Genomic DNA, 24,630 nt, shown 5'->3' with positions numbered 1-24,630 from the left:
ACCATGCATGTCATGCTGCTCACTGCTGGTTCTGAGTTGGGAAATTGAGCTGCCTGGTCTCTCCCTCTCCCCCTGGTCGTGCACGGCCTCCAGAAATGCCAGCCCTGGTCGGGGGGGGGGGGCACGTGAGACTGGAGGCTGTTAGAATGGCATGTGCGTGGGAAAGAGGGAGAAAGGAAAAGAGACGGCTCTGCTCACCTGCAGGACTGCAACCCAGCTTCCCACAACTGTCCCGCGAGGACAAGCCAGCCAGGCAGGGGGAACAACGCAGTCCCCGTGGCTCTTGGCACAACAGGCCAGCTGGGGTTGGGACAGGGACTTGGCATCCTGCAGACGTCCATCCACCTGTCCCGTGGGCACCATGGGATGCGAGGAAGACTGCCTGTGCTTAGTGGGGCTGAGCCATGAGAAATGGGCCCGGCTCCTCACCGGGCCTGGCATGTGCGCCCGAGGGCCCCGAGGACAGCTCATGATGTGCTAGGGGAGTCCCATGCCAGGAATGCCTGGCTGGCAGAGATAAGGGCAGCCTCCCAGCACCGCCCGGGGCCTCGCAGCTGCTGGAGCCCATATTAATGGGACCCGTTCAGCTCTGCCTGTGCAGCCATTAATAACCGGCCAGGAAGAGCGCCTGATCTTAGTGCGTGCACCAGGGCACTGGGGGACTGGGGCGGGCAGTGGCAGGGGTAGGGCAGGGGCTGAGGATCCCCTCCCATGTCCCCACCTCACGTTGGGAATGAGAGTCCCATCCAGCTGAGTTCCGTGGGCCAGGAGGGGCAGGAGGCAGGAGGAGCCTATACTTGGGGCTCCTGGGGCTCTGGCAGCCCTGAGACCCCATCCCCACTCAGGTGGGGACTGCAGTGACGGAGCAAGAAACAGGCTGGGGTGCGAGCCCCAGGTACTCCCTTCTCCTGGGGCTTTTTCTGTACTGCGCAGGGAGATGTGAGCCCGTGCAGGGGACCGGGAGTCAGCGTATGGTTCAGAGTGTGCCCAGGGTGAGAGTTTCCTGCATGGGAACCCAGCTGGTGCTTCTGTACAAAACTAGAGAGAGAGATCGCCTTAGAGTGAGTGCCCAGCTCAGCGAGCAAATGGTCCCCGGTGCAGAGAACAGTGCGTGTTCTCCAGCATAAGTGTCCCAGCTCCAGGGGGCAAAGTTGCAAGAGCAATGCTGGGGCTGCACTTGGCCAGCACCTTCCCCTTGGCTCAGTGCACCACGCCCACAGCCACCGAGGGCAGCCCTGCTGGGGAACTGACTGTCACTACCCTGGGTGGGTCCCTCGCACCTGGGCCCCATGCTGAACACCTGGATCCCTCTCGTTTGGCCTGGCCTCGATGTCTTCCTAGAGCCCTAGTCCTCAAAGGAAGATGGGAGGACCTGCTGTACTGGCATCGCCTGGGAGCCTGGCAGAAATGCAGGCTCCAGGCCCCGGCCCATACCCACTGCATCAGGCCCAGCATTTGAACAAGAAGCCCGGCCAATTCGTATGTGTGTTAAAATTTGGCGCAGAAAATACCGGGGGGTTGTCCAACCATCAGCAGGGGTCAGACAGAACACGGCCGGTGGGGGTGGGGCGGCTCAGGAGGCAGAGACTCAGACGAGAGAGACCCTTCCGGTGAGCCCAGGAAAGGGGTGAGTCCGATCAGAAGCAGGGAGGAGCAGGCAGGCCTCCAGGCAGGAACCTATGCTGTCGGTTTCTGTCCGTGGTCCAGCCCCCCTGCCCAGAGACCCACCACTGGCAGAGACCCCTACTATCCCAGCACGCCAGGGCCCTCAGCCATGTGGCCTGGCATCGGGGGGAGTGTGCTGAGGGGCAGACCCGGGCTCCCAGGGTCAGCAGCCCAGAGCCGGCCAGCCGAGCCCCTCTCTCCACAGCCCTTGCATCAGGATTCCCAGGCTGGCGCGGAGGCCCCGGGCGACTCAATCACTCCTATCGCGCCGGTCGCAGGAAGAGAATAGCTTTCAGCTCAATTACCCTTCACATTCCAATATCATAACGCTCCAATGAGGCTTCTTAACCAAAAACAAAAAAGCCGTGTCTGCTGCAGGCCGGCTGCAGAACCAGCCGTGCAGAAGGGACGGGGCTGCCGCCCGACGCCCCCGCCCAGCCCTCCAGTGACACCACAGCAGCGCCCAGCCTCAGTTTACCAGCGCATGCCCTGACCCCACCCATCAGCTTTTGGGACTGGACTGACCTATGACCTGCCTTGGGCACAGAAGACGGAGACCCAAGACCCAAGTCTCCACGGAGTGACCCACCCCAAGATGGTGTTCCTTGTCCTGCCTCTGGCCCTGCCTTGTCCCCTTGGTGTGACAGGAATGCCATCCAGGCCCCTCCTGGTCCCATGACCTCTCGGCACTGGCCAGCAGGGTCCTGACCTGGGGTGCCATCCTCTTGGTCACATGGCACTGGATGCCCATTGGCTCCTCTGCTTCATTGCCAGGAGGCTGCCCGAGCCAAGGTTATGAAACCCACTGCTCATATGGGTAGACTGAGGCCCAAAGACACATGGCAGAATCCCAGTGTCAGACGCCTTCAGGATACCCTGCAGCCGTGGTGGGCGAGGGGGCGAGGTTTGCCTCTGTCCAAAGAGTTGGGGTGGCAATCAGTGTGTCTGTAGCCTCCCTACACCTGCTGGGACCTGCAGAAGCCGCCACCCCTTCTCAGCTCATGGAGCACTTGCCGTGTGCCAGGAAAGTCCCGCTCCTCAGTGCCTCACACACACTGCCACAGCCTTCCAGAGTGGTTTTATGATCGTCCCCATTTCACAGATGAGAAAACCAAGGGCTCAGAGGCGGCTAAATCACTTGCCCAAGGTCAGGGTGTGGAGTCTTGCTGCTCTGCTGCCTTCAAGATGGAACATCCCTAAACCATGCCAAGGTAGGGGGCAACTGCCCCCATCTGAACACTGTGCTCACTGCGGTGGCTGGGGGTGGGCAAGTCACGCTTCCACGCCACGGACCAGTGAGCTCAGAGGGTTCTCGGCGAGCGCCAGGCTCGTCCCCTCCCACGTCACACCTCGGGGGGCCACACACAGCACCCCGGAGGGAAGGCTGGGCACTGTCTCCCAATCAGCTGTGCTCCGTCTGCCTGGCCAGCTTGCTGCTAATGGCCTTGACGGCAGCGTCCCCTCCCCGCGTCCTCCTGGCCTCCCGCTGGCGCTGGCTGCGGCGATTTGCTCATGATTTAGCACTCCAGGGCGCTGACCCGTGAGGGAGACACCCAGGACGGGAGGAGGCGGCCCAGGGGCGTGCGCGCCTGCGGGCGTCCGTGCGGGGGAGGGAGGGGAGGTGTCTCTCCAGGAACAGCTGTCCGCCTGGCTCTCGAGGACTGGGCCAGCTGTCTGGCACCCCTGCTGGCCCAGGCCCTGGGCACTGAGCTGGCAAGTGGGAGACAGGGAGACACAGCCCAGGAGCCCGGCCCCGACTCACAGCATTCTGTGGCTTGCTGGGTTCTCTGGGAACCTCAGGCACACATAGTTGATGCCTGAGATGTGAACACCCTGTATGCTCTGACCTTGGAGCCACGGCCACCGGGAGTGACCAGCGGGGCCTGCACCCCAGTGCCGTGGGCAACTGGCTTGACCTTGGTCAGTACCCATGTCACAGCTGGATAGAGCACACCCGGGAGGGAGGGCTGTGGGTCTCCATTACTGTTATTGTTGTCATTGTTGTTTGGGCTCCTGGCAATCCTAAGGCACAGACCCCGTCTTCAAGGAGCGCCTGAGCTCCGGCACGTGGGGCTGGAGGGCCCAGGCGTCCGGCAAGTGGCGTGGACAGACCGGGCAGCGGCAGCCCTTCTGAGCGTGGTTCCAAGTCTGTCTTTTCCATCTGTTGGGCTCTCCCTCTGACCCAGCCCTAGAAATAAAGACGCACATGGAGAGCCCAGAGGCCAGGCATGCCCCTCTGCTTGCCTCCACCCAAGTGGATCCTGCTCCCTCCAGCCTGGGCCAAACGGAGCAGCAGGGACCACAGGCTGCTGTGCCGGGCCCACCTGATCCTGCGGCCACGACTGCAAGGCAAACCTTCCCCCAGCCTGCACCAGGCATCTTCCTCTCCCTGTCGGCTGCCTGGAACCCCAGTGACACAACACGGGCCCTTCTGAAACACCTTCAGCCTGGGCTGGGGGTACAGGGCTCTGAGGACCGGGTCCAGGAGGTGGGCTGCAGGCGCCCCCAGTGGTAGTGTCTGCATCATGAGCAAACCACCGTGGGGTGCCAGGCCTGAGGCTCCGACCACACACACCTGCCTGTGCTCTCCCAGGGCTCAAGGCCACATGCACGAGACCAACGGTGATCAAAGAGCCCTGCAGGTGTAATCACGCCCCAAGACCAGAGCTGTGGTGCCCCGAAGGCCCAGAAGTCTGCTCTGCACAGGGAAGAGGGCTCCATCAGGGATCAGAGACCACGGGGGAAAGCAAGAGCTCGGGACAAGGATGCAGGGTGATGCAGAAGAGGCAGCTGCAAAGTCTGTGCAAAGGCCCTGTGGCATAGCACCCTCAGCGGCTGGAAAGGAGGCAGAGGGGCAGGAAGGCAGACAAGCAAGGGGAGGAACATGCGAGGGGAGGTTGGAGGGAGGACAGGGGGTCAGGACCTGCCAGCATTTGGGGATTCTGGTCATCACCCCAAGACCACCATAGGAAGGGATTTGCAACACCCCTCGGACAGCATGGGGACTCGGTATGGCTGAACGAATGCGCGTCTCTGCCCCACACCGCCTTCCTGCGCAGCAACAGTTAACGGGACCCCGAGGCCACTCCCGGTTTCTCGCCGTGCCCATGGAGATGGCTGCAATCGCCAGCACGCTTTAGGCATTACTTCCGCACCATTTAGGGCTTTCCGCCCCGATAGCTGCCGCGCACCTCCCTCCTCTCCGTCCCTGGGGTTGGGCTGGCCAGGATTTTCTTTCAAGGTTTGGTAGCCCCTGAATTCAGGGGATCGGATTGGGGTGGGGGTGGGTGGGAGGCAAGGGGAGGAGAAAGACAATGCTTTGCAAGAATTTCTTCTTCTCCTTCTCATGCCCTGGCCCTGCCCAGTCCTGCCCAAGAAAGCGAAGAGAAAAAAAGCAATCCATTCGAGCTGCTAAGAAGCCTTGAAAGATTTTTGTGTTTTCCATGCAGGCCAGAGATTGGGTTGCTGATACGGACTGCAGCTTTGTGGGAGGCTGGAGGTGTGGGGACACAGGAAAGGTCACCTCGGAAGCACGCCCCTCCCCCAGCCATGCACCTGCTCCCTCCCGCTTCCCAAGACCCAGGGCTGCTCCTCCAAAGGCAGTGGCCTTGCCCAGAGCCCTGAGCCCCGAGCGGGTGCCCTGCACTGTGTGCGTCTGGCCTTGCTGTGGGGGCAGAACAAAGAGAGTGAGACCTGAGTCTGGCCGTGTGGCCCTGGACGAATCGCTTCCCGTCTCTGGGCCTGTGTCCCCAGCTGTCACATCAGGGCCGGTACACCTTACCAAATGGAAGGACTGCTCTGAGGACCACAGGAGACAGCACGAGGCAAAGGGACCCCCTGCTTCTGTCCCTTTCCTTCTTCTCAACCCACTTCCTCCACTCCTACCTACCCCAGCACCTGGGCAGCTCCATGGCCACCGGTGACTCCTGCTACGATTTAATATTTGTGCCCAGAATGCAGAGTTAATCCCCAAAGTCTTACATCAACGGCATTAGCAGGGTGTGAACTTCACCCAGTTACGGCACTGAGGCGAGGCCTTGGGGCGGGGAGGCTGGATTGGATTAGGCTGCTGGGGGAGGGCATCCATGGTTACAAGAGACCCCACAGACATGCACACGTGCCCTGTCTCACCGTGTGATGGCCTCTGCCTCTGCCCCTGCCCCGGGACTCTGCAGCAAGAGCGCCGTCATCAAAGCTGCACCCTACGTCCCACCCGATCCTGAAGCCACAGCTTCAAGCCAAACCAAACCTCTCTCCTCCAAAACCCAGACGGCGTCTAGAGGGACCGGAGTCAGTCCTGTGCAGGCTGTGTGTCCTGCCACCCATGCCACGGCAACCCTGTGTCAGCACCACACGATCTGAGACGCTAAGCTTCTCAGGTGAAGCCAGGGCTCAAGCGCAGCTCTGTGGGGCTGCCTGTCCTCGTGGGCTCAGGCAACAGCGGGTACCCTTTTGGGGGATGCTGGGAGGGCACCTGGGGCTTCCAGGCACTGCCAAGGGTGTTGCTTGGGGCTGGAGCAGTCACACGGCATGCGCGCTATACGACACACGAAGCTGAACACTGGTCGGTCACCTTTCCACACGTAATGCGCTCACTCAGAAACAAAGATGAGGGGCCGGCATTGTGGTGTAGCGGGTAAAGCCTCTGCCTGCCACACCAGCGTCCCATATGGGCGCCAGTTCGAGTCCCCATTGCTCCACTTCCAATCCAGCTCCCTGCTAATGCGCCTGGGAAAGCATCGGAAGATGGCCCAAGTCCTTGGGCCCTGCTCCCATGTAGGAGACCTGGAAAAAGCTCCTGGTTCCTGGCTCCACCCTGGCTCAGCCTTGGTCCTTGCAGCAATTTTGGGAGTGCACCAGCAGATGGAAGATCTCTCTCTCTCTTTGTCTCTCCCTCCCTTTGTAATTCTGCCTTTCAAATAAATAAATAAATCATTAAAAAAAGAGAGATGAAAACTAGATTTGATGAAGCCCCTGAGTGCCTTGGGAGACAATGCCCTGTAAGTAATCCACGCCACTTACACGAGGATTTACACTCGAGGCTTCCTGTCCTTCCAGTCCTCCATCTCCCCACTGTGGGAATGGACAGGCCAGGACAGTCCCATTTAACAGAGGGGCAAACTGATCCCTGAGAGACAAAGCGACTCACCAGGTCTCCCCGGACCCCCCGGTTGAGTTCTCCTCGCTCTCTCTCCCTGAGCTGCACCTACCTTATGGGCAGGGGCCCACCTGAGGAAGGCTGAGCACTGGGCCCTGGTGAGGTTGGCCTCTCCTCCCAGGCCACGGTCAGGAGGCAGAGGGTCTGCCCAGGAATGGGACTGGGATGCTGGGGAGGGGCAGGGGAAAGGCGCCCCCTCCCCACAAGGAGCAGCCACTTGCATCTTTCAGTACAAGGAAGGGGAGAACATATAAATCCCAGCTAGCCACGTGTGAAGGAATTGGTGTGGGCAAGTCTGTGACCTCTCCAGCGCTTGGCCTGTTCATCTATAAAATGGGTACAGAGAGGACCAACCTGGCCCAGCCCCACTGGATGGATCCGTGAAAGGAAGAGCCGGGGTTGGCTGACTGGTGAGAAGAAGAGCGTGCAGTGGGCTCCAGGGACAGCATCTTTGGGAAGGACATGGCAGGAGCAAAGGCTGGGCAGCAGAGTGGCCGCCCCATGGTGGGGATGAGGAGAGTGGAGGCAGGCACGCCCACAGCTCAGCACCTCCCGAATTGCAGGGCTTGTGCTGGGCCTGGCCGGAGGTGTGGCTGGGCTCAGAGCAGGGGTCAGCGGGCATCTCTGGGGGGAGGCGGCCAGCCCGAATCCCTGACCCCTTGGACAAGGATGTGACCAGGCGCCCAGCATTGGGTGGCAGCCGGTCCCCGGCGCCCAGGAGGTGGGCAGGGCGGCGGGAGATGAGATGGCGCGCGTACCTAGTGATTACGCCCCAGGCGACATCTCCCGGTGGTATTATCTCGTCTGAGAGACAAGCGTGCTTTTTAATGGTCGGACAGGCGGGGTCCACTTAAGGCTATTACAAAGAGGGAGAGCCGAGCCTGTGCCACAAAGTTGCAAAGTAATTAAAGGCTGCTGTGGACTGGGAGAAATTATAATAATTCCATCAGCCAGAAGCTCTTTTCCTCCAGTTCTTCTCTCCTGGTGGGAAACAAGGTGGGTCAGGAGCCGGCAAGCATCAAAACAGGCCTCAATGTCACCGCGCCACCACCGTACCAAGCTGCTCAGACAATACTCACGCTCCTTAGGGGAAGCGGAGGGGCTATGACAAAGCCCAAAGCCCCCAGGAACAGGGGCACCCCGGGTGGACAGCACAGTGTGGGGCGCGTCTCTTCAGGTCTGGGGGCTGTGGGAGGCCCGGGGGCCTTGGCTGGGAACCAGGGCTGCACCTCCTGCCCAGGATGAGTGCCGCTGTGCAGATCCTAGAAACCGCCAAGACCTCAGTGGCTTCCAACAGACAGACTGGGTGCCCTGGGCAAGGCTGGGGTCTCCCCAGACGTGGGGACCACCCAGAGGGTGTGTGCTTGGCTCGAGTCACCTGCACGTCCTCTGGGTGAGCTTCAAAGCATCCGGCACCCTGGCCTAGGACGAGATGCCCGCTGGAGACTGTTTCCATTGTCTCCGGCCACGTCTGGGTAGCACATCTCCCACCTGTTTCCTGTCTCCCACTGCATATGAGCTTCTTCTCCTGTGAAGCCAACAATGAGCCCACAGTGCCCTCCTTAGAGCATCACGCTGGCCATCCCCGTGCGCTCCCAGGGCTGGGCAGACGGTCTGTGGCTCACGCGCCTGCCCTCACTGACCCTGCATAACTCCACTCACTCCTGTCTCTTGGATGAAGAAACCAAGGCCCCCTGCAGCCAGTGCCTTGTTCACAGCCTCCCAGTTTGGAATCAGAGTCCACGTTCATGGCTCCCACAGCATGCCCCAGAAGGGACCCAGGTCCCAGGACAAAATGGCTCCTGGTTGCAGGTGGCACCTTCCTGGACCATTGCCTTCCTAAGCAGACCCCTCTGTGGGTCCCCCATTGTCCAGAGGAAAAGAGGAGCAGGCAGAAGACTCACAACCTGCCCCCAACAGGCCCCAGCAGCAGGCTGAGGGCACCGCTAAAGAGAAAGGCAGATACGAGACAGTCGATGGAGCCTGGGCACCTGGGGGTGAGGGCCTGGCCTGGCTAAACGTCGCAGGCCGCTACCAGCTTCTGCATTAAAGGGCAGAAGAGCCCAATACAGGGCGTCCCGGCATGTGCCAGAGTCCCAGATACCCATGCATCAGGCTCGGCACACACCCCTGCTTCGTATTCACAGCAGGGGTCCTGCAGTCACCGCAGAAGTCTATGGGCCCCTAAAGACCGCCGGCTAGAATCAGCAAGGAAATCGATGTAATCAGGAATTACTACCATTAAAACAAAATCAGCATTGGAACTACATCTGGCTTCCCTACCTCCTCCTCCCTCCCTGTCCTCTCTCCCTGTACTCAGGGTGGTGGAGGTGCCCACAGCCCCGGCCACGCCCCCACGGGCATTGTAGGAGGAGGTGTCACAGGTGAGCTGGGGTCCAGGGGTGCTTGGCATCAGCCCACTGGGTGGAGGAGGAAGTGGGGAGACTCGGAGCAGAGGCTGGGCTGAGCCCTCTGCACCTGCATTCCTCCCTCCTGGGCACCCAAGGACCAGGAGGAGGTGGTAGAAAGGCACGGAGTGTTCTCTGCAGGCAAGGGGGCTGGTTGTGTGTACATGGAGGCCCCCGGGACACGCTCACCCTGCAGGCCACAGGAGGGGGAGTCCCTAGACCAGGGGGATGCCCACTGGGTACAGAGCAGGCAATGAGTTCAAAGTGCAGCGTCCCCCCCCCACCCTGGGCCCCTCCACTTGTGTGGGAAGTGTGGGGCAGGGGAGCCTGGGCAGGAGGCCCAGAGCACCCAGTCACATCCCCTAGATGCACCACGCCCTCATCCTGGCAACTTGTAGCAAAGTCACAAAAAGCAGCGAAGATGCCCATGTCCCACCTCGGGGTGCCAGGTTCGAGTCCCTGCTCTGCTCTGAATCCCAGCTTTCTGTTAATGTGGACCCTGGGAGGCAGCGACAGGGGCCCTGCCACCCACACCGGCGGCCTAGCTTGTGTTTCTGTTTCCAGTTTCGGGCTTTGGTCCTGCCCATTTCTGACTGCTGCAGGCATCTGGGGAGGGGATCAACTGATGGGAGCCCTCTCTGTCTCTCTGCCTCTCAAATTATTTTATTTTTAAATTTTTTAAAGGCACATGCAAAGACTCTGAAACCAGAGAGTGGACAGGGCTCCCATAGGAGGTCGGACACTGGATGGAAGGTGACGGGTCCAGCTGCAAGAAGCTCTGACCTGGGTGACGTGGAGAAGCTGATGAGCTCATCCTGGCCTCAGTTTCCCTCTATGGAATAGGATATAATCCCCCTCGTTTACCGAGTTGTCATGAGGACAAACAAAAGAGAAGGAAAACACGGGGAGGCAGGGAAGATGATACCGTCAGAATAGGTTTGGCTGGCGTTGTGGCACAGAGTTAAACCACTGCCTGGGACCCCAGCATCCCGTATGAACGCCAGTTCAAGTCCCAGCTGCTCCACTTCTGAGCCACTTCCTAATGCACCTGAGAAAGCAGAGGAAGAGGACCCGAGTGTTGGGCTCCTGCCATCCATGTGGGAGATCCAGATCGAGTTCCAGGCTCCTGGCTGTGGTCTGGCCTGGTCCTCACCATTGTGGCTTTTGGGGTGTGAACCAACAGATGGAGGCTCAATCTCTCTCACTCTCTCTCCGTCTCACTCTCTCACTCTGTCTTTCAGATAAATGGATATATCTTTAAAAAGCAGGAGGAGCCGGCGCCACGGCTCACTAGGCTAATCCTCCGCCTGCGGCACTGGTATCCCTGGTTCTAGTCCCAGTTGGGGCGCCAGATTCTGTCCCGGTTGCTCCTCTTCCAGTCCAGCTCTCTGCTGTGGCCCGGGAAGGCAGTGGAGGATGGCCCAAGTACTTGGGCCCTGCACCTGTATGGGAGACCAGGAGGAAGCACTTGGCTCCTGGCTTCAGATCAGCACAGCGCGCAGGCCGTAGTGGCCATTTGGGTGGGTGAACCAATGGAAGGAAGACCTTTCTCTCTGTCTCTCTGTCTAACTCTGCCTGTCAAAAAAAAAAAAAAAAAAAAAAAAAAAAAAAAAAAAAGCAGGAAGGTGTAGCTCTCTATTCAAGAACTGTATGGGAAAAGGTGACCCGCTGCTCTGTCCAAGGCAGGTGCGGTCACCACAGCCAGCTCAGGGCTTGCTGTCCCGGCTGCCTCGAGCAGTGGCACGTGTCCACTGTGACCAATGCATGTCCCAGGTATTTGTCACTCAGCTGGCAGAGGAAGGCACCCAGAGGAGTGGCAAGCACCCGAGGGTGCTCACCCAGGGGTGTGGCAACATCGTCCGGGACTGCCGGCTGGTGAGAAAAAACCACAGAGGCTGGGCCGCAGGAACCTGGGCCCCCGCTTGATTTATCGGCTCCTTCTCCTGGATCAATAGGCGGGTGGTTATAGATGCAGAGGGGGCCGCGGGCACCGTGGCCCCGGGGGATAAATTAACACGGCCTGTCAAGGAGCTGCCTCCCCTGGCATGCTGGGGGAGCTGGTGCTCTCGTGAGTGGAGCTGACACCTCAGGGGGAACAGTGGGCACAAGTCAGGAGGCGCCCCCCTTCCCCGCTGCCTCTGGCTGCACCCTGAAGCTACAGTTTATAAATCGTTCAGCATCCACCGGGGAGGGCACCGGGGTTACTGCTGCCAGCCCTGTGGGTACTACTAAGCTGGCGTCTTTGGCCAAACGCACTCCCACATGCTCTGGGCCTCAGCTGTCCACCACCCCAGGGCTCCCCATGTGCCACGGCACAGAGGATGGCTCCCTCGGGTGTCCTGGGAAGAAGTAGGGTGCAGGGCAGGTGTGCACGTGCCCTGTTCCGCACAGCACCAGCCCTGGCTGTGGCCATGGAGCCCCTCCCCTGAGAGACAAGATGACTGGGTGACACCTTTCACAGGTGCCGCCTTCATCCCATGGTCACCCCGCAGGCAAGTGGAGCAGCGTGGCCCTGGGGCTGGGCGCTTGGTCCTCACTGACCCGGCCAGAGGCAGAGTGGACAGCAGCAGCCTGGCCCTGGGCACTGATCCACCCTGGCCTGAGCCTGCCTCCACCTTCCTAATGAGGGTCGCACGGCCCAGGCCACTTCTCGTTTGCAGGGAAGGGAAGCCTCTTGCTACCAGCCTCACAACCAGGCCTTGTCTCCCCATCCTGGCTCCACGTTCACATTTGTAGAATGGGAACAGCTGGAGGGATGGCCCATGGGCGGTGGTGGGGACTTACTGGGACCCCACGGGAAGCCACAGCCCTGGGCATGTAGGACACTGCAGACCCACTGGCAGTGTCTCACCGGCAGCACAGGACGGGCCGAGCTGGTTACCAGCACATGATCTCAAGGATGCCCCCCCTTCCTTCCCATATCTATTAAGGGGATCTGGCGAATGAGCAGTTCCCCTGCCCTTAGGGAGCAACGGGACCTGGCTTCTGCCTCTGCCTCTGCCCTGGCCACTTAGGCTCAGGCTCCCATCTCTCACCCCAGCTCCAGCCCCTCCCCCACAAGCAGCCTTGTCCCCAGCCGATGGCCAGTCACCTGAAGCCACAGGAGATCCGGCTGAGACCTGTCTGTCAAGACCTGGGCAGAGACACAAGGGACCTAGTTGCAGCTTGGCCTTGTTTCCACAGGTAACAGCAGGGACCTGGAAGGGCCGCGCATGCACACAGCCACGGTTCCTCCCCAGCAGGGTCTCAGGTCAGGGGCAGAATCTACCTCACTTTTCGGGAAATTCCAATATATGCAACAACACCTGACGATCCTAGGATGTAAATGATACCCAGAGAGAGTCTCCTGCTCTAACTCTCTCCTACTCATCCCACAACGGCCCAAACAAATGGCCCCTATACAGACCACAGCGCTTTCCTTACACTGTGCCACCACGGTGTGGGATACGTTTAGGTGTGGTCAGACACCTACTTCCTTGCCTTTCTCTTTGCAACATTTCCCTCCCCGAGGACAAAGCCCTTGGCCTCAAGCCCAGCATCTTACTGAACAGATTGTGAGCCATGGGCTGACCTGGGGCTCCTCCTGCCAACATCATTGCGGCCCCCATGGCAAGCCTGCAAGACCAACCGTGCTGCCCATCCAGAGAGGCCACGTCACCTGTCTAAAGCCACACAGCTGGCAGCTGGCAGAACTGCTCATCATCCTGCATGGGCAGGTCAGCGTGGACGCCCTGGCCCCATCCAACAGACGTTTGCTATGTTCATCTACGGAAAACAAACGAACCGAGCCTGCAGGGCTCTGCGGACAGGAGGTAGCAGGGCAGATCGGAGAGCTGAAGGAAGGGTAGGTAGAGCAGGGCTGAACCTCGGGGCTAGAAAAATGTACGTGTGCGTGTGTGTGTGTGTGTGTGTATGAGAGAGAGACACACACAGATACACACTGGGGCTGACAATTCTTGAGCAGGAGCCGGAGCAGGTGAGCTGGGAGAGGCAGGCTGAAGACTTCCAGATAAAAGCCTAGACTGTCCAGCTAAGGAGCTTGACTTTGTCAGAAGTTCAAGGACAAGTCCACTCTGAAACTCCAGAGGCCCCCCGGCAGCCACCAGGCACCATTCGACTGCTAACCTCAGGAGATCCGCCCTCCCCCCGCCCCAGGTCACTTCCCCAGGGCATGTCGGGAGCTAGGGGGATGGCTCTGGGGGCAACCACCGGGCAGGGGGGGCGGGGGCAGTGCTGAAGGTCAGCGAGGCAGGCACGCGCCCCTGACGGGGTAGTGGAGCAGCACCGCTGGGCACAGACACAGGCAAACACGTCTGAGCAAATTGGCACGCCATAAAAGTCTATTACAGCAAATCAAACAGCAGTCAGCATGACAGCCATTAGCCTGAAATGAATACACGGGGACTTAATGAGGTCTGTCGAGGCTGGCTTGGTGAATTAAGTTGCCAATTCTAGCAGGATTTCCCTTTTCTTTACGGACTTGAAAGCATCCACGCTGTCTCGTTAGGGCTTCGACAAGTGAATGGAGGGTCTTTCACCCTGATAAAATGGATAATCACATGGAGAACAGCTCAGCGAGGGGAGAAGGGTGGGCGGGAGGGGACAGAGAACAAACAAACCCAAACACGCACCAGCCTGGCATCTGCTGACCTGGGGCCTGGGCTGGGCCGGGCCAGGGCAGGTTGGGCAGAGGACAGGGTCTGGCTTTGGCCACCTCCTACCCTCTGCTATCCCCAGACTCAGGCCCAGGGCCCCTCTGGGTCATGTTTCCAGGCAGCCTTGGATAGGCTGAAAGTTCTTGTCCCGGAGGGGCCGCCCTCAGCGCCTCTCAGAAGTGCTCTGCTGGGTCACCCTCCAGGGCTCCCCAAACCTGGTCAGTCTCACTGTTCCCAGGGGAGTTTAAAAAAATAAGCAGATTCCTGGGCTGCCCTCCCCAGCCTACTGATGCAGAGCCGCAGGAGAAATGCAGCAGGAACAGGCCTCCTGGGGCACGTCTGGGGCCCTCTGCCTCCTCGCTTTCCCAGCACGCAGTGCCGGACGGACGGCTTCTGTTTCTGTTTGCATAACTCCAAGGACAGGGAGCTCAGGGCCTCCTCGGCAGGTGGGGGGCAGCGTGTGTGTGCGTGTGCGTCTCGGTGAGCAAAGTCTTCTCCACACAGACCTGCCCCTGCCTCCTTGCATCTGTCCCCTGTGCCTCCCCCGGGTTCTGGGGCCCAGGACGCGGGGAGCAGACGGTCGGGGAGCGAGGGGTGGGGTGCAGGGGGCTGAGGCAGCCGCAGGGGGAGCAGCAAGGCCCCCACAGATAAGCAGTCTCTCTGGCCACGTGGCACCATCACACCACACGTGTCAGCCCTGCCGGGGCGGGGGCTGGTCCAGCTCCCCAGTTTGACAGCTGTTGGCGCAATGCCTGAAGAGGGGCAGTGACAGGTCCAAAGTCACTCCCAGCCCGTTATCGGCACAGCTTGGACTAGAGCTGGGTGTCTCGACCCTGGCCTGCTCTTCCGTCCGCAACACAGCAGCACCCACTATTTGCCTCAGCCAGCATCTGCTGGAAACTCCCCTTCTCCGGGAAGTCCGCTGAGATTTCTCTATTCACTCAGGCAGTCCCTGGCACTCACGCCTCACGGTGTGTGGTGCCCCTGCTTGCCCTTTCCTGTTTCTCTGGTTCATATCCTCAGGTCTCTGCCACTGTCACACTTCTCAGAGGCAGACGCCTAGAATTTCCAAGGTGACCTCAATGCAGGCAGTTGGCCAGGGGCCAGCAGGGCCCGTGCTGGTCCCCTTGCTGGGGCCTGAGCCAGGCAGCCGAGTTCTAGCTCAGGTGACCACAGCAGGCCAGGGCTGGGCAGGGCCAGGACACTCTGAGCCATGAGTGGCCCGGCCACTGTCCAGCTGACATCCCATCCCCACTCTGGTCAGGCTGAGCAGCCCTGAGCAAGGCATCGAGTGTCAGGCCACCCGAGCGGCCTGAGGTGTTCACACTGGAGCAAGTGAGCCACGTGGGCCTTCCTCCAAGGATGCCATATCCCTTGCAGCCGCGGTTCCCAGCCCACACTCTCACCAGATGGGCACAGGTAGGCCACGTCCTCCCACCTTCCCTGTGCTGCTATTAGCTGAAGGGGACTAGGGCCTGGAGAGCATAGGGACACAGCAAAGTGACCCAGCAGCCTGGGAGCAGGGCTGAGCCCCATCTCCTGCCTGGGGTCTCACTCCTGGCCATCATGTCCTGGGCCTCTGTGAACTGAGAGCCTGGCCGAGGGCCAAGCCCATGCAGACACTCAGTAAATATTTGTTAAATAAATGAGCGACTGAAAAGGCTCTGTCCCCGGAGCCAAGGCCGTTGGAGAAGCCCAGGGGGTTCCAACAGCGTCGGATGGTGCAGGTCACATCTGGAGGAGGAGACGGCAAAAGTCTGGCTCTGGCCCAGGGCTGGGGAGGAGGGATGTGCCTGTCCGTCCCCTTGCCATGGCTGCTGCCCACTGCCCACCCGCCCCGCCCCCAGGAGGGACACCAGGGGGCAGCCATGCCTGCCAGGACGACAGCTGAGCAATGGGTCCGAGGCTCATTAACTCCGAGCCATGCCCTTGGTTTCTGAGTCCGGGCCCAGAGTGCAGGCTGGCACGTAGAGACCCTTAATTAAATTAGGGAGACTTCCAAATGAGCACGCGCCTGGAGCCAAGCTGCAGTCCCCGGGCGCAGCAGCCACCGCTCAGGACAGCAGGCTCTGCCTCCCAGGGCTGGGCTGTGCAGGGCAGGGCGGGGCACCTGCACCTGGCTGCACCAGCCACATACTTGCCCTCCCCACTCCCATCTCACAGCTGAGTAACAAGGGCAGAAACGGGGGATGTGGGGAGCATGAGGCAGGTGCTTTTCATCCTGAGGGGTCTGAGCTCACCCCAGCAGTCAGGAGGCACCTAGTCAAAGCTGCGTGGCCTTGGGCAGCTCACTGTCCCACATGGAACCCTAACCTATAAACGGAATAGATCCTCTCTAAGACTCTTGGCCCCCTCAACTGGTGAATGACGGCAAACAGGGGTTAGAACGCTAAGGCCTTGGTGGCAGCCTGCCTTTCTAGAAGGTTCCATCCCTTGGCTCCCATCCCAACCCTTTACTGCCACCACAGCCCGACCCAGAGCCCTGAGGGCAGGCTCGAGGGCCACCCAGCTGGGAACTCTTTTCCCAGCATCTTCAGGGTCCCTGTGTCATTAACTGCCAGCCCATATGGCTGCCATCAGCCACCCAGGTGAGAACCAGCCAGCCACAAGCACCCTGGAGCCCCTGGGAGCCAGCAGCCAGCTCACTGACGAGGCGTCTTTGATGCAATAGTTTGTACTTCTCCGTTACCAGCCGTGTGGCTTGATTCTCCACACACACTCTCAGCAAACATGCTGAGACACAGATGAGGGGCCCGGGACAGGGGGCGAGGGCGCAGGGCAGGGTGACGCCCTTCCTGGGACCACGTGCTCCCTGGGTCCCGGTGAGACCGGATTCTGTTCAGAGCCAGAGGGGCTAGGTGGAGGCCACCCTGTCCACCCTACCTGGGGCCCACACTTGGCCTTGAATGGAACAAGGGAGGGTGTAACACCCACCTCCTGTTGACTCCAGTCGGCATCGGGGGCACCACCAAGGCAGGTCCTTTCTCAGACCCAAGGCTAGTGCCACCCGCTGGCCCGGCCACTCTTCCTGAACACCAGACATCCCCCTGGCCCTCAGAGGGGCCAGCACGGCCACCGCTGCCCAGAGTGGACGACCGGGAAGAGGCGTGAGCAGGAGAGGCCCTGACGCTTGGCCCACACCAACCACCATGGTGGGCGAGCAGCAGCCCCGGGACCGGGCTCCTACCTCCGGGATGCGGACACTGTAGGGCTGGTTGTGAAACGTGGGCGCGTTGTCGTTCACGTCCCCCACCTGGATGTTCACCTTCCGTGTGATCACCTGGCAGGAGGAGGGTGGGAGTTAGCGCCGCCGCTGCCTCTGGCCTCCCCTCGCCTGGGGCCCAGAGATCCCGCCACGCCCAGCGCCACAGGCCCTCAGGGGACACTCACCCCCTGGTGGTCACTGACGGAGAACTCCACGGTGAACTCGGACTTGGTCTGAAAGAAAGGGAGGTAGGCGGAGGGCAGCATTAGAAAGGGGAGAGGCGCCATTTAGGAAGTGAACCAGTGGGTGGAAGACTCTTCTGTCTCTCCCTCTCTCTGACTGTGGCTCTGCCTTTCAAATAAACAAAATCTAAAAAAACAACCAAAAAGGCGAGAGGCAGGGCTGAGGCCCTGGCTGGGCCCCAAGAGGCCGTTGGGCCTGGGGTCCAGCGGCTTCCCTAACAAAGCCAGCACTGTGCTTGGGCTGGGATGCAGGCATGGGCTAGGATTCTGTCGCCTGAAAGAGCCACAGAGGGAGGCGTCAGGAGCCGCGGACACTGAGCAGGCCATGTCTTTTGGGGCAAGAGGGGGCAAGCCTGGGGCTGTGTGTAAATTTTATAACTCCTGCTTCTTTGGAAAATGCCCTTCGAGGGGACACTTGCTGGGAGTGGGGTGGACAGAATCCCCTGCAGAGCCCCATCCCCCCCAAGGGTGAACCCCGGATCACTGTCTACCCTGCCTACCCTGTGTGGGCCTGGCTGGGGGACACCTCTGGTCTCCCCACTCCAGCCCCATCACGCAGGAAGGCGCTACTGCGAGTCAGAATGGAGTCTCAGAGGGAGGCCCTGGAGAGGCGCTAAGCTGCCTTCCCTGGCCCCCCGGAAGCACTGGGCAAGGACTGGGCCAGGCTCACCTCTCTGTCCAGCGGCTGCCGGAGCCACACCACGCCTGTGTCAGGCTCCACGGCAAAGAAGCGGGAGGCCTCCTCCCCGGACACGCCGAACACCAGTGGGTCATTGTCCATGTCTCGGGCGAGCAGCTGCGTCACGGAGGAGCCTGCAGGAACCAAGGTGGGGAGGAGAGAGCAGACACAGAGGTCAGGTTCGTTCCTCACCATCTTGCTCGGGTGCCTGGACTACCAGCAGGGAGCAGCCACCTGAGAAACCTTGCACAGGTCACGGGTCGTCACAAGACCCTCCAGGCTCTGAGCCAGGCACCTCACCTTCATCTGGCCCACCTGTCACGGCGTGGGCATGCATGGTTGTACCAGGAGCCATCACCCACCACGTCCAGGTGTGCCATGTACAGCTGCCTGCCCCCATTAATCTGATTTTAAATTGAAGACCCCCCATCTCCAAGTGAATCAGAGAACCGGCCCCCAAGTTGTAATTCCCATGTTCCCAGAGGGACGACATAACCCAGCCCCAGCCGAGCAGGGCAGGCCATCTTCCTGGTTACAACGATGGGCTCAGAGATCAGCATGTGACCCATACTAGCCAATCAAAGCCAACCCTGGGACTTTGGCTGGAATGACTGGAAAGGAGGGGCTCTTCCCACGGGGTTGCTCATTTGGTGCTGCTGGCAGCCATCTCTGGTACCACAGGGGACGAGGCTGCCTGAGAATCCTGCCAACAGGGAGGAGAACAGAGGCCAGCGGTGCACAGAGAGGCAGACTCCTGCTGGTCTGAGCGTCCGTGGCTGGGGTGCCTGATATTATTATATCATTATTATATGGGGTGCCATCCTCTGGACTCGTCATCTCTATGATTTCTGTCTTTTGCAAATGGAAGCACCCTTTCCAACTCTGAATATTTTGCAAAGCCTTCTGGCATTCACTCCACATTGAGTAGGTGCTGGCCTCGTAGTAAGCACTGCCGTGCTCAGCCGTGAGGAATTCCAGTCTAGAACTGCATGCTGCCCTCTCCCTCCTGCCCTCAGGAAGGAAACCCAGAGGGAGGTGCTGGCCGTCACCAGGAAGTAAACTTTTGCCGGGCCCCGCCCCATCTTCTGGGGTTCCCAGCTCCCCAGGCAGCTCTCACGCAGGGCAGCTGAGTGCCCTGGCTTGCCCAGGACAGAGGCATTTGCAGCACACCTGCTAAAAGCAAGGTGCGCCCAGGGAAGCTGTGTCACCTGCCACACTTTGGGAATCGCGCAGGCCCCGGAGCTGCACACAGAATGCTGCGAGCGCGCCGGGCGTCCTTTCCTGCGACAGGGTCTGGAGGGGGCCTCTGGCCCTCCAGCAGGGGAAGATCACAGCCACGGCCTCGGGCGGCGCCACCCTGCCAGGGCGACCACGGTTAACAGGAACACATTGTGCAGCTCACTGCAGCTCACAGAGGGCGTTCCACGCGTTTCAGTGCCAGGAGTGTGTCTGAAGGGATGGAGATGCTGATTACCCTAGCTGGATCCTTCCACAGCGCACACACGCGTCCAAACACCACGTCGTAGCCACATGTTCATACAACCGTGACGTCAACTGAACATAAAACACACCTTTACAAGACGGACGGCTCCTCCCAGGCACTGACCCGCGTTAGCAGACAGCTCTGAAGACCCAACTGTGAAGGAGTCCAGGTTCTGAGAATTGTCTGGAAAAGAGGGCTGATGGGCCCTGGCAGGGAACACCTCGAGGGACACTGCCAACAGGACAGCTGCGTGGAGCACACGCCAGGCAGGCGGCGGAGCGACCCCCATCACCACCTCGTCCGGGACGCAGAGTGATGACGTCACCGGCCACGGCCTCGCCGGCGCAGAGCTCGCGTGCGCCACCTCCACACCGCAGGCCCCGAGCCCACGTCTGCTCCGGTACGCGCACATCCCAGCGCTCGCCATGTGAACTCGAGACTCGGGGCTTCCATGGGCAGGAGCCGACCAGCCGGAAGGGAAGACATTGGCTCTTGTCACAGGCCAGAACCCAGGACTAAGCACACGACTTCTCTCCTGAAACCCTGCCAGCAGCTCTAGCTATGGCGCGGATCAGGCAGTTGGGGCTCAGGGGTGCAGAACGGCCTCTCCATGGACAAGCAGAAAGCAGAGGAGGAGGTCCCGGCCCCCCACCACTGCCCCCAAGGTGAAGGGCGGAGGAGAAAGCCCCGGACCCAACCTTCCCATCTGACAGGTGCGGCAGCTGCCGGTGGTTAGCAAGCTGCTTGAAGTCAGACGGGAGCAACAGAGGCAGCATCCGAAGCCAAGCTTCCAGACTTATCCAGAGCTTTTTCTAGAGGGGGCAGAGAGCGTGTGTGGAAGTCACAGGCCGCGTGCACCTTCCCAGAGACCCGTGCTGCTCAACGCCCGGCAACGACTCCGTTCTTACAGGAGAACACAGCCCGACAGAACGCAGGGCCTCGTTTATCCTTCCAAAACTGCCAAAGGATGGCCAGCCTAGCCACGACTTCCAGGAACACACATTTCCTTCCCGTAGCCCTCTGGGGTCCCTCAGGGACAAAGCTGAGCTGCACAGAGCTACTGCCCCGGGCCTTGGGCAGATTCCACCCGGGAAAGTGAGGCCCATAAGTTCCCTTTGTCCACAGTAAAACAAAGAGTCCCCGCAGCCTGCTGCCCCGGCCCCCCAGCCCCCAACTCCCGCTCCAGAGCCCAGTCCAGGTGTGGGGTGTAGGGCTGCCCCACTGCCAGCTGGGCCGGGGATTTTGGGCAGGCCTCGCTGGCCCTCTACCCAAGGTCACTCGGCTTAGCCCACTGTCCCAAACGGCTCCGTGAGGCCCGATGCCGAGGCCCTCCCAAGAAGCGGGGTGCTGGGCAGGACAGGGATGGGGCCATCAGCTGCTGTCACCCAGCCTGTAATTTCCTGGACTTTTATCCATTTTCCCCTCAATTATGTGCAGCTCAAAATGGTCCTTGTTGGCGTCCTCACGGGCTCTTGCCTGCTCACGCCTCCTCCGTGTCCCAGGCAATTGTGGCTGACCTTTTCTAAGTGGACTAATTACAGGTGCCGATTTAATAGTATATGTAAGACGAGACGCCCCACGAGTCCCCAGCTGGGCCCGTCCTCCCCCACCCGCGCTCTGCTGCTGCGCTGGCTTCTTCGGGAACGAGGACTCGCTCCTCCAGCAGGGTAGGCGGCCGGCTGCCTTGGTCCCACTCCTGCAGGAGGGAGGCCACTGGAGCCACCAGCGGCAGCCACTTGGGCCACTGCGCCCTGGCTGTGAGAGCCTGGAGTGCGCACACCGTGCACCTTGCATCTCAAGGTTATAGAAGGCCCAGAGCTCTTGGAAAAACAGCAAAATATACATCCTACACAATTTACCTTTGCTAATGATTTAATTATTTTTCTGAAATTTATTTGACAGACAGAGATCACCCATTTGCTGGCTCTCTTCCCAAAGGTCCCCAACAGCTGGGGCTGAGCCAAACCAATGCCAGGACCTGGGAGCTCCCCCTGCATCTCTCATATGGGTGGCAGAGACCCAAGTACCTGAGCCATCACTGCTGCCTCCCAGGGTGCACTTCACAGGGAGCTGGAATCAGGAGTGGAGCTGGGACCTGAGGCCAGGCACGTGGGCGGCCTGAGTGGCATCTTAGCCATTATGCTGAATGCCAGCCCCCATTCAAGTGGATGAAAACGTGAGCTCAAACAGCCCCCTGTGCATTCGCAGTTCTAAGACAGCTGCATCACCCCTGGAGGAAGCCTCACACCCATGAAGTGGCCCTACCCCTTCCCAGCCCCTGACAGCCACCCACCTGCCTTCCGTCTCTCAGGACCTGCCTGGAATTCTGCCTTTTCTATGGGTACGGTCATCGTCACTGGGCCTTCCGTGTCTGGCTTCTGTCGCTGAGCTCATGCGTGCCCCAGCCTGGGACGGGACCTCACAGGGTCCCCCATCCCATTGTGGGGCCATGGCACCTCGGGCTCATTCATTCATTGGCCCACAGACATTTCGGCTGCCTCCCCCTTTTGGGTCTCGTGAGCACCTGCGTGCAGTCACGTGTGAGCGCACCTGCCAGGCCGCATGCTCCTTCTGTGGTGAGCTTACCAAGAAACCATGATGGTCCTCACTCAGTGCATCCCCACCACAGGGATGGGGCTGGCGTCCCTTGCAGTGGGCAGAAGGATGCCCGGTGACTCCCAGGAGTGACCGACCAGAAGTGCCAGGCCCTGCTGCCTCGGGGAACCCAGCGCGTACCCTTCTGAACAGCAGCCCCCGCCTTTTCACTGACTCTGCCACTGAGCCAGGCGTGGAAGTCCCAGAGCTGGGCTGTGGCAAGGTGACAGCCAACTGTTCAGCCACCGGCCCAGTCCAGGCATCAGCCAATCAGAAGGGGTGCCGGCCATCAGTGATGGAATGTGGGAGTACTGCCTGGGAGTCAGCCTGGTTTATGGCTCACATTCTGGATGTGGAGAAAGCTCCCCCAGTCCCATGATGATGTAAAGGCTCTGTCTTAGGGCTCCCGGCCTCATCAGGGCAGCTGGAGGATTCTGTGCACGTGGCCTCCCCGACCTCCATGGTGAAGGATCGCACTCCTGGGCCGGGCACCTTCTACTCTGTGCCAACCCAGCCCAGGCGGGAAGCATACCCATGCTCACAGCAGCGCTGGGCACAAGAGGTCAAAGGAGGGAAGTACCCACAGGTGATTCCCCGGGTGAACAGGTCCCGTGGAGGATGACAGCCATGCTTGCGTATGCCACATGGGTGACCCTGGAGGGCAGGAGGCTAAGTGGGACGAGCCAGTCACGAAAGGGCAGCGAGCGAGTGGGTGCACACTGGTGAGGTACCCGCAGCACTGCAGTCGAAAGAGACAGGAAGCAGGTGGCTGCCAGGGCCTGGGGCTAGGCGGAGGGGACGCTCTGCTCCATGGGCTCAGAGTTTCTGTGCTCAAGATAAAAAGCGTTCTGGAGATTGCTGTGTGACAACATGAATGTACCCAACACCACTGAACTCTCCACTTAAAAATGGGCACGTGATCCACTTGGTGTTATGTGTATTTTCTCATCATTGAAAAAACACTACAAACCAGACCCTGTCCAGGGCCCGTGCAACCTAGCCCCAGATAGCCCCTCCCGTCGCATTTCACAGGCTCCCTGGATGTACCCTCCCCCGACCCCAAGGTCCTTCTTTCTGCTCCTGGACAGGCCAAGTGCTCAGTGGCTGCCCCAGGGCCTTGGCCCCGGTTGCACTTTCTGCCAGGAACCACCTCGCTCTGCATCACTGCCCACTGGCTTCCCCTGTGTGCACCTGCCAAGACTAAAGGACAGCAATCCACCGCGCCTTGTGATAGTCTACCTGAAGATTCGCTCAGTCCCTCACGTCCCCACGCTGATGTCTGTGTGCTCACAGCCCTGTCCCTCTGGAGTGGCCTGCTCCATCACTTCACTTGCTGATCCCTGAGCCACGCCCCTGTCCAGCACACACACACAGTCCTGCAGGCTCCCTGGGGGCAGCGGCCTGGCTCATAGTCCACACCCACCTAGCACAGGGCCGGCATCCAATAAACAGCCAACGGGCCAGCTGGTGGATCCTGCCTGCTGCCTGGGGGTGTCGGGAGAAGACAGTTCCGGAAGTCGTGGAGACCCCTGATCCATGACATGGACAGGGAAAGGCAGGGCTCATCAAAGCCTGAGAACTCCCAGGCCAGGAACACGGGGCTTTGGATGCAGCTGGAATCATGGGTGGGCACTGGCTGGGCGTCCAGTCTCAGAAACCAGCCCTGGATCGTCTAGGAGCTGAGCTCCCTCTCCTGTGGCCTGAGTACCCGTCCTGCCCTGGAGGAGGTGGGGATTGGCTCAGCGGGGCACAGAGGGCCCTGCAAGGGGCAGCGCTGGGCCACGTCCTCCACGGTGGCCTCAGCAGCAGGCCGCGTGTATCTCCAGGCGAGGGGCAGACAATCACAGCTTCCCCGAGGCCCCGCTGGGCCCGCGCTGATGGCCGAGATGACTGTTATTACTATTATTGTTGTTATTCACGCCGAGGGCAAGGGCTGAGATTGGAGCATCCTGCTGCTCCCGGAGAGCCGTGCAGCTCTGCTTGCTGGACAAGGGATGGGCTGGAAGCTCAGGCAAGGGCGGGGGCAGGGGTCAGGGCTTTTGAGTCCTGGGTGGGAGGAACATGGAGGCTGTGGGTGCTCCCCGGGGTGGGGGTGGGGGTGGGGCAGGAGGAGCCCCACACCGGCTCCTGCAATGCCGTCGTCCCACTCACACCACTCCTGCAGGCTCCCCCAGAACTGAGGCCTTGCTGTGACATCCCATGCTCCTCCCAATGCGCCCCCATCTCCCCAGCCAATCGCACTTCCCACAGCACCCCTGGCCTGGCAGCATCCTCCCTCGGGCACGCCAAGGCCGGCATGCTGCACAGGGGCGCTGCTGCTGCTCCCTCTCCTGGAAGGCCCTCCCCTCTCTCACTGCCTCTCAGATCCCAGTCAACCTCAAATGCACGCCCCAAGCACCACCTCCGCCCGGAACTTCTCCCTCCTGCTCTGCTCGGCTAGTGAGAGGTCATTGCCCCTGAAGGTGGATGCTGCTGTGCTAGGATGCGCTTGGCAAATCTCTCCCTCCTCTTCCCCACCCCTCCATGAGGAGCGGCTGCTC

General features: G+C 60.5%; 1 protein-coding gene across 5 annotated transcripts in view; it reads right to left on the bottom strand.

The window, feature by feature from the left end:
* Positions 1-24,630, bottom strand: part of CDH23 (cadherin related 23) — a 322,391-nt gene that overhangs the window by 248,002 nt on the left and 49,759 nt on the right. For all 5 annotated transcript variants that reach the window (XM_062214575.1, XM_062214574.1, XM_062214573.1 and 2 more), the window contains exons 3-5: positions 18,004-18,146; positions 17,277-17,324; positions 17,074-17,166 (exon numbers count right to left, since the gene is read on the bottom strand). In XM_062214575.1, the coding sequence (XP_062070559.1) occupies positions 17,074-17,166; positions 17,277-17,324; positions 18,004-18,146 (284 nt within the window). The remainder of the gene's footprint in view (positions 1-17,073; positions 17,167-17,276; positions 17,325-18,003; positions 18,147-24,630) is intronic.

This window comes from Lepus europaeus, chromosome 17, assembly GCF_033115175.1.
Source record: "Lepus europaeus isolate LE1 chromosome 17, mLepTim1.pri, whole genome shotgun sequence".
Classification (NCBI taxonomy): Eukaryota; Metazoa; Chordata; class Mammalia; order Lagomorpha; family Leporidae; genus Lepus; species Lepus europaeus.
The sequence above is the reverse complement of the archived record's forward strand: the minus strand, read 5'-3'. Positions and strand labels throughout refer to the sequence as shown.